A 15,635-nucleotide genomic window follows, 5' to 3' on the forward strand; every position below is an offset into this window, starting at 1 on the left:
AAACACGATCGGCCTTCAACCCACTGCCTTCACCATCTTCGACCATTGCCACCTCAAAACTTCAATCAATCATCGGCACCACATCTTCCTTTCTCAATAGATTCACATCCATAAAAATCCCTATCATATCAGGTGTTTGTGGTGGGACACGATTGGGACACAAATGTCGCTCGGCATCTAGTCTTTTCCGGCTAGATAAAGTTAATGGAATTGTTTCTCTCAGTATTCCACTGTTATCTAGACCCTCAATTAATCCAACTCAGTTATTCACCAAATAATTTGGAGATGATGTATACATCTCTCAATTCTAGGTTCTTCTTCTTCTTCTTATTTCTTTCACTGTGTTTACATGGAGATGGATTTTGTAAACTTTAGGAAATTAATACATGAATTAGGAAGAAAAGAGAGGGCTTTTGTGAAATATGATTGCTTGACTGTAATCAAGAAGTTTTTGCAAGGGGCAAAGATAAAAATTCCATCGAAGCTAGTTATTAGAGACGAAGATATCGGACTTGAAAACTGGACAAAGGAATTTATAGGAAGGATCTTATGGTGGTGAAGGATGCAGTGGTGACGAATGGTTTTACTAAAATCATTGGAGTTGTAGGAAGGGAAAGGGATAGTCTTCTTGTGGCTTGTCCGTTACATAATTTCATCAATGACTTTTGAGTTTAATTTCTAGGTTTTTTCTAGGCATGATGTTTGGTTTTAATTTTAGGGTTTGATCACCCCTTGCATCAATTGGTTTAGAAATCGGCAAGAAGGGGAGCAGATGGTTGTTTTCCACCTTGTTTTCCGTGGTTTATGGTGTGGGTGTTTCGTGGGAGGGTGAGTGTGTGTTCTTGACACTGTGTTTATGCATGTTTTGAAAAAGATAGAAAGAAGTAAATTTGGATGGTGTAAGGTGGATAGAGATGATACGATGGTGGTCGAACCAAGTAACTCCGGCGAGAATGGAATCTGCCGACGGTGGTTACAGACACGGATGATGGAGGGTGGTGGTGATGATTTGGATTCTCGCCTCATCGATACTATTACATAAATGAGAGTGTGGTTTAAGTTTTTATTTTATTTTTGTTGTTTTAAGTTAAACATAATTAAAAGTAATTTAATTAAGGCATTTCAGGAATGAAAGAAAACGGAAAATATAAATTAAAAGGGCATGAAAGTAATTTCAAGTGTAAAGGGACCAAAATCACTAAAAGTATCCAATTTTGGACCAATGATACACCAACATTTCGTTTTGGACCAAAAACACATAAATTTACCAGGACCATTTTTGCAATTTTGTTGGAGAGAAAAGAAAAACATTACACCCTCTTGAATTTAAGAGATTCGCCCTCTTTAGTTTGTATCTTGATCTATATTTCTCTGACTCTCTGTTTTTCCTCTATCATGCCTTCACCAAATCACCCGCCAGTGTATGGATGGTGTACTCCAGCAAGGAACCAGAGAGGAGACATATGCAGGCAAAAAAGACTCAAACCAGGGGCAAAATGGTCAAAATATGAAGCAAAAGAGGAAAATATCGGGCACCATGGACAGAGAAACATATTGCTAACTTCATTTATATCGAGTGAATGGATGAATAAATAAAATATTGCAAGAAACAATTAGAAATTGTTGGTTATTATCCTGAAATGACTTAATGGGTCATACTACACAAGATTCCAAAAAATAAACAAAGGACAACTGCCGTGGATTATCAACGAGCAAAAGTGCAATACAAACCTCTTTACGTGAAACGTTATTACATTAGGCTACGAATATCATCATGGTCAGCAACATCTACATTGCTAGAAAACAAATCATTACAAAGCTCCCCATAAAATCTACACACCAGGTTCATAAACACAGGACTTTTGAGATTCTTCCAGCAGTAAAGAAGCTCTTCCACATCCACCAAATCCCTCATTTTCCCTTCTTCTACTATCATCTTCACCAAATAATTCTCAAAGCTCCTGCAAGCTTCTCCAGCATCATTTTCTTCTTGAATCACGCTTTCCCTATTAGCTCTACTCATTTTGATATACGCTGGGGTAAGAGGCGATGGACATGGCGCTTTCTGCATATACCCAGCGTCTGAGAAGCTCTTGAGCTCCATCAGCCTATCCATGTCTCCTGTCTTTCTGAATGGCCTGAAACACGATGTTAAACAACAGAAACGCTGTGTGTTTGTAGATGTGCTTATGGGTTTTGTCTTGCGAGAACGAGTTATAAAGATTGGTTTCTTGAGTTTGAATTTAAACACGTTTGTGAGACTTTTGCATGGGTTGGTGAAGAGTTTCTTGCAGGTGAAGCTATGTGGACGTTTGGTGGTCATCTTTATGGGTGAAGCAATTAATACGAAAAAATGATGATGGAGGAGGGACAGAATTATTGAGAGCTTGGTTATAATGGAGGTTGGTGTTGCAGCGATTGGAGATTTATATTAAATAGAAGTTGGTGAATATAGATGTGAGTGGCTTTCACATCTTTTCTTCAAGAAAAGAAGTGCTATTCCATGAACTAAATTCGGAAGAAATAATCAAATTACTAATTTAATGACCACTGAATTTATTGTTTTTCTAAACTTTTAGCAATATGAACAATGAAGAGTGGAAGATTGAGGTTAAATTAAATATTATTGTAGCTCTTTTTAATTTTATGCAATGATATATGTTTTACATTTTATCCATTTAGGCAGCTACAATATATATATATATATATATATATATATATATATATATATATATAATGTCCAAACTTAGCAATAGTAAACTTCCTAGGTACTTGGCAAAATTGGCCCTCCGTTTATATATATGGTTACAATTTTGTATCGTTTTTTTAGGTCATATTTTGACGTTTTATATATTTTGTGTACACGTGTTGTTCTTTTTTACCGGTCAATGGTTGGATACGTGTATGTGCTTGGACATGTGTTTTTTTCCTGTGTTTATCCCTCCAGATGTTTTTCTATCTATTTCCTACCGTTTCCTATCGCCAATAGAAGAGGTAAATCTGATCACCTCTACCGATCTACCTCATTTTGTTTTGTTCATAAACCCTTGATTTTCCATCTCCCCTTCTTTCTACCAGTTTTTTGACGTCCACTTCTCCAAGACCGGCGACTCCACCACCATTGGAGTATTCCCTTTCTTCTGATTTTCGACGGCAACGTCGATTATGCGTCTTATCTGGAAGAGGCATAGGTCGATTCAATCAATTGACTCCCGCGTTCTGCAACCACTTCCATCTCTCGCCCTCCCTTTATATACTCAATTTAACCCACATACATTTGGTTAGGCCCTCGATGTTCTGCTTTGAAATCCCTCTTTCACTCGATTTTGTTTTGTTTCGTTTGATTTGAATCCATCATGTATAAATTTCTAATTTGATTTGGTTTTTTGTTCCATGTTTTGAAGATGTCGGCTTATATACTTATTCGGTTTTGAATCTCTATTTTTCCTCTTTTATTCTATTTATCTTCTACTAAAATCAACTCTTTTAAGAGTAAGTCCATGATGTTCAAGATGATCATAAAGATAGGAAAAGTAGAAATTGTTGTTGGGAGTTTCATGTTCTAGGGTTCAACCAGTTTGTGTACTTTTTATGCTTTTATACTCAACGCTTTTTCCATCTCCTTCCAGACGTACCAGCCTCTTGAAATTGGAAAAGTGGGAAATGAAGACGATCAATTGGGAAACATAATTGAAATAGACGTTGTCATGTATTGTTGAATTCTCCTACTCCATTACGGTTCAAAGGTAAGATTCTTTTTATGTTTTCTTTGTCATCCGCTTTTAAAAAATTGATTACTGACTCAAACAAAAAAAATACTTAATTTTGCTGTCTCATCATCGTAGCAGTGTTTTTTTTTTTCATTTTGGTTTTATGCTTGATGTCTCACTCATAGTTCATCTACTCACTGCTTATGACTGTCACCGTTAATTTTTGTTCTTAAAATTACCAACCAATTGTCAATTTGGTGTCTACAATGTTTGATTTGCTAATTATTTTGTTGCAACAACGTTTTTGGGTTCCGGTGGTGGTTCCGTAGCTGACATACCCGACGTCGTCGACTCTTCCTCACCTACAGAATACCGAAGACGTGGACGACTCCTTGGATGAAATTTGACTCCAGGGCTCATTAACTGTGTGATTTTTTTTTTACTTCAGGACTCCTTGGATGAAATTTTGATTTCCAATTTAATGATACATGGTCGGTTATTCATTAATTGTGTGATTTTTTTCGACTTCAGGGCTCAAATTTGGATGAAATTGGTCGGTTTCAATTGTTGGAGTCAGTAGATAATCTACAAACCCAAGATACTAATGAGGTGGAAAAGATGTGTTCTTTAAAATTCGGCTATGATCTTGATTTAAGCTAAATCTTCCTACTTAAATTCCTTCACTTCTGAGTTAATTTATGGCTTTTAACTACAGTTACTGTCCGAAATTTGCTTGACATATCAATCAGATCCAATTGATGGTGCGCAATCCCAATCAATTGGATGATGCAAGATCAAAATAGAGAAGAAGGAGAAGAAGAATAAGATGAATCTATGATGTATTCAATAATGAGATTGATACTCCATACATATGAGATTCGTACACACACACTCTTCTTCTCTCTCTAAAACACCTTGATTTATACACACTTAAGCTCTTCTTTCTACCGTTGACTCCCTCTACCACCTGACATCTATTTATAAGGAACATGGGCCGTGAACAGGTTCACGGCCATGGACACCCACCTGGGCCATGAACCCTCCTAACTGCACACACCACAAGGACCAAAAAATATTAAAGCTTAGAAAAGTAAAGTATAAACCATATTTTTGACTCAACAATCTCCCCTTGGTTTATAGCTTTCTTTTCTTTGACCCAACAAACCCCCCCTAAAAATGTAGCTGTCCATTCATGTCAATCTTCATTTGGAGCTTGGATTCAGTGTTAATCTTCGATTTCTTCACAACTTCATGATGAACTTGATGAATCTTCAATAAATGACTTCATCTTGAGTAGTTGGGCTTTTCTTCAAAATTTGACTCTAAACGCACATTGGGTCAGGAAGCTTCTTGTAAAGATTCTTGAAAAATGGCCCTTTCGGCTTGAGAATCTTCAGAGAGAACAACAGAGAGAGCTAATCTTCTTGATCACTTCAGCAGGTTCATAGATAGCAGCAAATTGATTGAGGAGACTTCAATGCAATGTGTCACATAATCTTCAAGAACAACTTCACCTTGCTTCTGGGATTGAAAGATTGAATGTTGAAAAAAGAATCTTCATTTCATGTTCCTTCGAATGAGAATTCTTCGATTATCACGGATGAAACTTTGGCTCAGAAAATCTCAATACAGTCTCCATAAATCTCATCTACATCTGAATTCACTTTTCAAGACAAATAAAATTTGAGATAAAAACAAAAACTAAAAACAAACCCAACACACAATATTTTTGTATTTTTCATATTTTCTGAAAAAAAAAAATAAAACAAAAATGAAAATATTTTTTGGATTTTTTTGACTTTTCTGAAAAAGAAATAAGAAACAAAAAAACTATTTTGGTATTTTTGGTTTTCTGATTTTTGTTTGCACTATAAATTAAATGACATTTAGTGGCACAGAAAAAATGCCACTAAAAACCGAAAAAGTGCCACTAAAGCCCCCCTGGCAATCAGCGGCACAAAAAATGCCACTAAAAGAGCTGCCACTAAAGACCTTTAGTGGCACTTTTTTGGTTGTACCGCTTCAGACTAATTTGGTTTTAGTGGCACTTTTTATTATACCACTAAAGAACTTGTAGGTTTTAGTGTCACTATTTTTATGCCACTATTTAACTACCAAAATAATTAATTTTTTTTCATGCTTTTAGTGACATTTTTTAACATAAAAAATTATGTTAATAAATTAAATCCATTTCTTTAATTTTAAATGAAATATAAAACAACAATATGACAATTAAGATAATAAATGTAAAACACAACATCTTTACTTCAATTCAAACTTTTCCTATAACAATATTCTCAATAACTAAAACACAAATGTCATTAAAAAAATAATAAGTCTAAATCGTGCTAGTACTCAAAACATAATGTTCCTAACTTCAAGATCAACAACATTACAAAAATCAAACAGATTACAAGATTTTGTAGCAACTCCATGTGATTATGCTCCATCCTGAACCAAACAAATATAAAATAATAATAATAATAATAATAATAATAATAATAATAATAATAATTATTATTATTATTATTATTATTATTATAACTGATATTTGTAGGTTGAGCATGCTTATTGGAATCAAAGAAGCTAAAAGAAAAAAAAATAAGAAAATGAGAATTAGGCTTATTAAAATTATTATGTTATCCAAAACATGTAAAAATCTAACATAAAAGAAACATGTTGGTCATTAGTTAGACTTTTAACAGATGCATAACTCACAGATCAGATCATAGTCTTCTCCATATTTTATATTACCATGCTCTTAAAAGTCTTGAAACAAATATATAATGGATCATAAAATGAAATAGGCTATGAAAACAAGATTTCATTGGCTCCTTTTTGTTTTAACATAACTCTTTCTCTTCTATTTATTCATAGTACAACACCTAATACATTATGAAAGTATACAAGAGAGATATAGGTTATGATAGATTCAGAAACAACTCAACTGTTCCAAACATATTCACAAACAAATATAAGAATCAACATAGAACCTAGAACATGTATGTAACGCTCGCAAATCTGGGCTAGTCAAATTAGAGGCAATAGGGGTCGAAAACGACTTTTCGACAAAAGATTATTTAGAATAAATAATCTTAACCAAGTTGTAGAGTATGTTACAGGGTTTTCGTACATATAAAGAACGCCGAAATCCGAGTTATAACGAAGAAGTTATGACCCGTTGAAGTTTCGCGATGGAACCGGCACGATACCGGGAAGCGTAAATAGTGAATTTACGATAGAGCGAGATTTAGCCTTAGCGATCTAAACGAAAGTCGTAGAATATGTTAAACTAAAAACATCGATAAAAAGAACGCCCAAATCTGACTTCGTATGAGGAAGTTATGATTTTTCTAAGATTTAGCATAGCAGTGCACAGCCCGAAATCTGAATTTTAGATCGGTCGATTTTTAGCCGACGGGATCTAAATGAAAGTTGTAGTACTCGTAAATACCAACGCGTGGATATAAAGAACGTCGATAATAGAGCTCGTATGCAAAAGTTATGGACGAAGCTTAATCCCTACTTTTCGAGCGCGACGAATTCGATACAGTTTTGTAAATACGAGATAGAATGAGAATTAGCCAACGAGGTCTAAATGAGAGTTGAAGATCTCATTAATAGGAACTCAATGGTAAAAAGACAGAAAAAAAAATGAAACTCGTATGCAAAAGTTATGGACGAAGCTTAGTCCCTACTTTTCGAGCGCGGCGAATTCGATACAGTTTTGTAAATCCGAGATAGAATGAGAATTAGCTAACGAGGTCTAAATGAAAGTTGAAGATCTCATTAATAGGAACTCAACAGTAAAAAGACAGACAAAAACGGAGCTCGTATGCAAAAGTTACGGACGAAGCTTGGAGACTACTTTACTATACACTTCCTATAAATACAAGGGTGAACTCCTCATATTTTCTTCACACCATAAGCCTTTCTTTCTCTCTCTAACTTCTCTCTAGCCTCCCTAAACCCCTCCCAAGTCTACGGAACCTCCCTAGCACGAGAAGAAAGCCCCGGAGCGCCCGACGGCTCCGAGAAGAAAAGCTTTCGGCTTGGAAACGCTGCTCCAGCCAAGCCCGGTTTTTAATAAAAACTCGTTGTAAGTGAGCTACGCCTATACTATATTTAATATAGATTTTATTTAATTATAGTAACATTATTAGGACCTTAAAATAATTATTTGGGCTATTATTATGAGTTATATTGAGTGTTATTTAACGCTTATATAATAGTAATAATAGCTAGACTATTAATTAGTCGTGGTTAACGTTAAAAACTAAACCCTAGTGGTATTGATACTAGGTTTTGTCGAGGAAAATTGTTTTGAGATAACGAAGTGCTGTCTGAGTTCGGAATCACCACCTAATCAGGTGAGTGCATGGTCTCTTTCATCTTACACATAGATATGAAGTATTTTAATATAAATTACGTGTTATGTGTGCATATTGTCTGAATACTTGTTGTCTATGCTGGTGAAAGATTTTTATACATGTTTTAAATGATGTAAACTGTATAAAGTATTTTATATCTACAAAATATGTTGGGTAAAACATGGGTAGATGAATGATGATGGATAAAAGCTGAAATAGTGGAACATTAGTAGTACGGACCTAGTGCCCTATAGGTATACATTGGCAGCAGTGGACCTAGTACCCTATATATGAGCACTGGCAGCTGCGCCACAACCCGTAGATGATTTAGATCTACGGTAAAAGTCCTAGCAGCTGCGCTCTAAGGATAGTATCGGCAGCAGCGCCTAATAGGGAGCCTTATGAACATGACAGTAGTGTTTAAAGGTCAATACCGGCAGAAGCGCCTCATAGAAAATGTCCTAATTCTGGCAGCTGAGCCTAAGTGACAATATTAGCAGCTGCGCTTGACCAATGTGTCATTGGCAACAATGGACTTCATGTTGTTTCCTTAGGATGATCCTTAGGAATGAATGAATGAGAAATAGCTGATTCTTAGGGTAGATCCTTAAGAATAAAGAAGATAATGGGGATGGGTAATTGGGTTGATTGTTTGATTGTTTAAACATAACAATTATATTATTGTGGGTTGAAAACCCTATGTACTCACCAGGTTTCCCAACCTGACCCACTCAGTTTATTTATATCACAGGTGTTGATATGAAGTGACATTACACTGAGAGATTTAAAGAGATGTAGATCACTAGTGTAAATAATTGTAAGTTCTGTTTATGCTTATGTTTCTGTATTAACGATGACATCCCAAACGTTTTAAAATGAAATAAATACGTTTCTTCGAAAATGTTTTAATAACGTATTTACCATGTTTTTCTGGGAACAAATTCCGCAACATTTTTATAAAATGAAGTACTCTGATTTTTATAAAGCATAAACAACATCGGTCTTTTCTGGCCGTGAAAATGGGGATGTCACAGTTGGTATCAGAGCATTAGTTTAAGCGAACTAGGAATATGGATTTATTTCTAGACTTAAACTTAGAATGTTAAGCGATGATTGTGAGGTGTGAGCACTAGATTATTTTAGTAATTGTGCCTAAAATGCTTTTATGTGCTAAATGTTTGTGCCTGATATGCTGTTATTTGTTCGGATCTACGGTCTGTTGCCGACCAGATCTGGAAACCTTATGTGTTTAGGATTCTAAGCATTTAACTACGATATTAGAACTAGCATATAAACGTTTCGGAGTGATAGGAATGATTTAAATGTCAATCCTAAGTAAAGGTCTAGATTCACCTTATTCGGTGTATAGATCAAGATGGCAAGAACCCGTAGCGGAAACGTGAATGCAAATGGGAACCGAGATCAACCCCCATCGATTGAGCAAATACCGGTTGTGGTAGCCGCTGTTGAGCCAATAACGATGGCAGGAGTGCAAGCGATGATCCAAGCGATGTTGGATCGTCAAATGGAGGAAACCAGACGTTTTCTCCAGCAAAATCGAGAGGAAGCGACTATTCAGATCGAACAGCCCAAGTTGAACGAAGGGCAGACTGAGGAAGGAAACTACAGTGGGACTGTTGGTCAAGTCAACCCACCAATAGTTCGACAAAACAACCAAGATGACGAAGTAGAGAGGAATGGATGCAAGTACAAGGATTTTCTGACTTGCAAGCCATCGACTTTCACTGGAAAGGAGGATCCGATCGGGGTCATGGATTGGATCTCGGAGATGGAATTAGCTTTCATGACGTGCGGTTGCAAGGGAAAACAACAGACCACGTTTGTAGTGCGTCAGTTTCGAGGAGGCGCTGTACGATGGTGGAATACCTTGGGAAAGACGCTGAGCCCCAATGAGCCCCTGCAACTGACATGGGCAGAATTTCTGGTGCATTTCAAACGTAGGTACTGCTCAGCCCAAAATCTGCTCGAGCTAGAAAACCAATTCCTTACCTTAAAGAAAGGAAGCATGTCTATTGATGAATACACCAACAACTTCACAGAGAAGATGGAGTTCGCCTTACGTCTTCTTCCGGATGAGCTGACAAAAATTGACAAGTATGCAAAAGGACTTCCATGGGAATATGCAGTGCCAGTGCGTCAGGCACCTACTTTGGAGGCAGCTATCTGGGCTGCCAAGTCGGTTGAGGAGATGATCAAGGGAAGAGCCGCCAACAAGACTGAGGTTGGCGAAAAGAGGAAGTTTGAGGGGTCTACGAAGCCCGATGAGAGAAGCAAATCAAGTACCAGGAAGTTTAGAGGAGGAGGGAGTGAAGAAAGATGGTTCGAGAAGTGCAAAAAGAAACACTCTGGAAAATGCAGTGAGGAAGTAACTTGTTTCAAGTGTGGGAAGCATGGGCATTATGCCAACGAGTGTGAATTCAATAAAAGGGTGTGTTACGAATGTAATGAGGAAGGGCACTTCAAGCAAGATTGCCCAAAGAGAGAGGGGGCTACAAAGCCAAATGTGCCGCCAAAGCCAAAGGCGAGAGCATTTCAAATGATCCTTGACGAAGCAGATGACAACGCGAGGATTCAGGAGTGACGGCTTGACATCCAAAGATCGAGTTATGAAGTAGCCATAGAATCGTATGATGTAGCCTGTTAGAGGCATAGTCTAGGGTGAACTTGAATACCTATGTAATAGTTTCAAGGAATAATAAAAACCTTCGTTTTGATATCTGATGTGTTAAGCTATTATATGATTTTCTTGTGTGGTGACTTGGAAAACTGCGGGACAATACCTGAGACGAGTATGAGTAGGTGTGAATGGTAGTAGAGGCCTATACTAACGGAAGCACATGACTCACACTTGGATCAGGGAAAGTCACAAGGTTACCAAGAAGCTAGTAATTGATTTCGTTTTATTCAAGTGTGTTGTTACCATCGTTTCGGTAATGACTAAGAAGATTGTTGATATTCCGACCCTAGTGGTCATATCGAATCAAGTCCAACTACGATAAGTATGTTGTGTGGTTCAGAGAACCAAGTTTGATGTAGCGTCTGACTTAAACCAAACGGTTGAAATCAAAGCGATCAATAGAAGCATCGCACTCGTTGTTAAAGAAGTTGGTGGCTAGAAATGCCTAATGTTAAAGTGTGATTATATCACATTAGAACATGAAGGAAGGCATAGTCTGTTTTAGAATTTAACTCTAAGAGACCTAAGTCTAAGTGTTGCAACATACGATGATATGTCATTAGAATATGACACATCGATCTATAGTAGTAATAAAAGAACTTATCTCAAGTCCGTATCCAGCAAGGATCGAGATTGTGACTTGAAGGTCATAATTTGGAGTCTAACCTGAGGTAGAGAGCAGGTGCACGATCGAGTACTCTTACAGTCAATGAGTTTAAGAGATAGAATTGAAGGAATGTAGAAGTTATAATTATTACCTAGGATGAAGAGATGACGTATGGAGTCATTATATGACCCTGTTTCGTTGATGATTCCGGGACGTAATCATCCTAAGGGGGAGATTATTGTAACGCTCGCAAATCTGGGCTAGTCAAATTAGAGGCAATAGGGGTCGAAAACGACTTTTCGACAAAAGATTATTTAGAATAAATAATCTTAACCAAGCTGTAGAGTATGTTACAGGGTTTTCGTACATATAAAGAACGCCGAAATCCGAGTTATAACGAAGAAGTTATGACCCGTTGAAGTTTCGCGATGGAACCAGCACGATACCGGGAAGCGTAAATAGTGAATTTACGATAGAGCGAGATTTAGCCTTAGTGATCTAAACGAAAGTCGTAGAATATGTTAAACTAAGAACATCAATAAAAAGAACGCCCAAATCTGACTTCGTATGAGGAAGTTATGATTTTTCTAAGATTTAGCATAGCAGTGCACAGCCCGAAATCTGAATTTTAGATCGGTCGATTTTTAGCCGACGGGATCTAAATGAAAGTTGTAGTACTCATAAATACCAACGCGTGGATATAAAGAACGTCGATAATAGAGCTCGTATGCAGAAGTTATGGACGAAGCTTAGTCCCTACTTTTCGAGCGCGGCGAAATCGATACAGTTTTGTAAATACGAGATAGAATGAGAATTAGCCAACGAGGTCTAAATGAGAGTTGAAGATCTCATTAATAGGAACTCAATGGTAAAAAGACAGAAAAAAACGAAACTCGTATGCGAAAGTTATGGACGAAGCTTAGTCTCTACTTTTCGAGCGCGGCGAATTCGATACAGTTTTGTAAATCCGAGATAGAATGAGAATTAGCTAACGAGGTCTAAATGAAAGTTGAAGATCTCATTAATAGGAACTCAACAGTAAAAAGACAGACAAAAACGGAGCTCGTATGCAAAAGTTACGGACGAAGCTTGGAGACTACTTTACTATACACTTCCTATAAATACAAGGGTGAACTCCTCATATTTTCTTCACACCATAAGCCTTTCTTTCTCTCTCTAACTTCTCTCTAGCCTCCCTAAACCCCTCCCAAGTCTACGGAACCTCCCTAGCACGAGAAGAAAGCCCCGGAGCGCCCGACGGCTCCGAGAAGAAAAGCTTTCGGCTTGGAAACGCTGCTCCAGCCAAGCCCGGTTTTTAATAAAAACTCGTTGTAAGTGAGCTACGCCTATACTATATTTAATATAGATTTTATTTAATTATAGTAACATTATTAGGACCTTAAAATAATTATTTGGGCTATTATTATGAGTTATATTGAGTGTTATTTAACGCTTATATAATAGTAATAATAGCTAGACTATTAATTAGTCGTGGTTAACGTTAAAAACTAAACCCTAGTGGTATTGATACTAGGTTTTGTCGAGGAAAATTGTTTTGAGATAACGAAGTGCTGTCTGAGTTCGGAATCACCACCTAATCAGGTGAGTGCATGGTCTCTTTCATCTTACACATAGATATGAAGTATTTTAATATAAATTACGTGTTATGTGTGCATATTGTCTGAATACTTGTTGTCTATGCTGGTGAAAGATTTTTATACATGTTTTAAATGATGTAAACTGTATAAAGTATTTTATATCTACAAAATATGTTGGGTAAAACATGGGTAGATGAATGATGGTGGATAAAAGCTGAAATAGTGGAACATTAGTAGTACGGACCTAGTGCCCTATAGGTATACATTGGCAGCAGTGGACCTAGTACCCTATAGATGAGCACTGGCAGCTGCGCCACAACCCGTAGATGATTTAGATCTACGGTAAAAGTCCTAGCAGCTGCGCTCTAAGGATAGTATCGGCAGCAGCGCCTAATAGGGAGCCTTATGAACATGACAGTAGTGTTTAAAGGTCAATACCGGCAGAAGCGCCTCATAGAAAATGTCCTAATTCTGGCAGCTGAGCCTAAGTGACAATATTAGCAGCTGCGCTTGACCAATGTGTCATTGGCAACAATGGACTTCATGTTGTTTCCTTAGGATGATCCTTAGGAATGAATGAATGAGAAATAGCTGATTCTTAGGGTAGATCCTTAAGAATAAAGAAGATAATGGGGATGGGTAATTGGGTTGATTGTTTGATTGTTTAAACATAACAATTATATTATTGTGGGTTGAAAACCCTATGTACTCACCAGGTTTCCCAACCTGACCCACTCAGTTTATTTATATCACAGGTGTTGATATGAAGTGACATTACACTGAGAGATTTAAAGAGATGTAGATCACTAGTGTAAATAATTGTAAGTTCTGTTTATGCTTATGTTTCTGTATTAACGATGACATCCCAAACGTTTTAAAATGAAATAAATACGTTTCTTCGAAAATGTTTTAATAACGTATTTACCATGTTTTTCTGGGAACAAATTCCGCAACATTTTTATAAAATGAAGTACTCTGATTTTTATAAAGCATAAACAACATCGGTCTTTTCTGGCCGTGAAAATGGGGATGTCACAATGTATCATATCACGACTTAGAACTTTTTTTTACATAAATCTAAGTGATTTAAGGATATCAAAGTGATTTAGGGATATGAGAAACAAACCTGTGAATATTTGTTCAAAAATTAAGGACAACAACAATAAGAACCGCATCGATCTTGGAAGTGAGATCTCAGTCATCTTTCTATCTCTCTTGTCTATCCTCTTGTATCTCTTTCCTCCTCATTCGTTCCTTCCTTTCTCTATATAGCTTTCCTGAACAAAACGAAAAAGAAAGTGCTTTTAGATTGCTACAAAACTTTTAATTTCGAAAATGGAATGAATTAATCAATGAATAGAAAAAAAATACCATTCGGTGATTCCTTTTTCCCAAGAGAGATAAGCAATTTGTAAGTTCACATCTATTATGAAGCACGTGCTGGCCCGATCTAGGGTTGCATCCCCGTGGACGGGAAAATTGTATTCGTTCGATGGTGGGGCTGCATCACCGTCCAGAAGCACGTGTGGGTCACTGTCAACACATTTGGATCTTCTACATCAGAATCACAAACATCTAAAATTATATAGAGAAATTAACAAAAATTCTTACCTTCTCTAGCCAAAAGAAACTTAGCTATAATTTCACCCTAAATGGGTCGTCGATATGCTCATAGCTCCTGATTTTCCGGTAATGTATGAAGTTAGGGCTGGATACTGATAAGAATTTTGAGATGTAAAGAATCCATATGTACAATTATCAATTGACTGTTGTGGCCATCAAGATCGTAACTCCATTCACAACCGCCTCCCTTACAGCCACCTCTATAACATAATCGTGCTTCCCCTTCCCTCCAGTATGTCCGTATCAAAGAAAAGAGAGAAAGAGCGGTATGAATTTCTTTTAAGAAGGGAAAACGGTGACTTTCATTCAGGACTGCTACCATATCGTTTAGGAAGGAGAAAATGGAATGAGTTTAGGGACGGTGATATGTATAGAAGAGAGATAGAGAGCAATTGATTAGGGCGCGTCTGATTTTCATGTGAGCGAGGGCTTTTACCGTCTTTAAGATTTTGGGGATAAAAGCGGGGGTTTTAAAATTTTTTGACGTATCTCTCCTTTCATTTTTATGACTGAGCGCGTTTTTTGTTTCTTTCTTTAAGATGTGCCACTAAAACATGACAATAGTGGCACAAAATTAATACACCACTGAAAAATTGTGCCACTAAACGTCATTTTATTTGTAGTGTTTTTTTTTTCTTTCTTTTTTTTTTAATTTTTAATCCTCCCCCTATATTTGTGCATAGAGGAAAGCTTTGAACAAATTTAACAAAAACAAAAATATTTGGGATCAAAGTTGTCAAGCAATTCAATATTGTTTATATCCACATGTCTGCATGTTTAGATCTGGTCAATCACTGATATTGTGATCCACTTAAACACAAAGGATATTGACAAATTAGATAGGTTATAAGTGACAAGACAATGTGATCTATATTCTTAAATAAGCATTTAGCTGACGACGACCAAGGATATTGTTGTCCACTTAAATTAAGCAGCAAGATCTACATACAACCTATTAAATGGTTCAATTTTAAACACAAAGGATGTTGACAAATTGGACAGGTTATAAGTGACAAGACAGTGTGATCT

The 15,635-nt window shown here is 36.7% G+C and overlaps 1 protein-coding gene and 1 long non-coding RNA gene across 2 annotated transcripts; both read right to left on the reverse strand.

Moving 5' to 3' along the window:
• Positions 1-1,678: 1,678 nt before the first annotated feature.
• LOC111910776 (transcription repressor OFP17) lies at positions 1,679-2,397 on the reverse strand. Its single transcript, XM_023906596.3, has one exon. It carries the CDS (start codon positions 2,321-2,323, stop codon positions 1,751-1,753), a length of 573 nt encoding a protein of 190 aa, XP_023762364.1. The 5' UTR covers positions 2,324-2,397; the 3' UTR covers positions 1,679-1,750.
• Positions 2,398-5,951: 3,554 nt separating this feature from the next.
• LOC111910781 (uncharacterized) lies at positions 5,952-14,418 on the reverse strand. Its single transcript, XR_006185610.2, has 3 exons — positions 14,355-14,418; positions 14,110-14,260; positions 5,952-6,161 (listed from the first exon to the last, which is right to left on the reverse strand). It is a non-coding gene; the product is annotated as an uncharacterized LOC111910781 (long non-coding RNA).
• Between the last annotated feature and the right edge of the window lie 1,217 nt (positions 14,419-15,635).

Source organism: Lactuca sativa, chromosome 8 (assembly GCF_002870075.4).
Source record: "Lactuca sativa cultivar Salinas chromosome 8, Lsat_Salinas_v11, whole genome shotgun sequence".
Lineage (NCBI taxonomy): Eukaryota > Viridiplantae > Streptophyta > Magnoliopsida > Asterales > Asteraceae > Lactuca > Lactuca sativa.

What these genes read in the sequence shown, in the direction of transcription:
- LOC111910776 (XM_023906596.3), bottom strand. Translation starts at nt 2,323, where the DNA reads ATGACCACCAAACGTCCACATAGCTTCACCTGCAAGAAACTCTTCACC.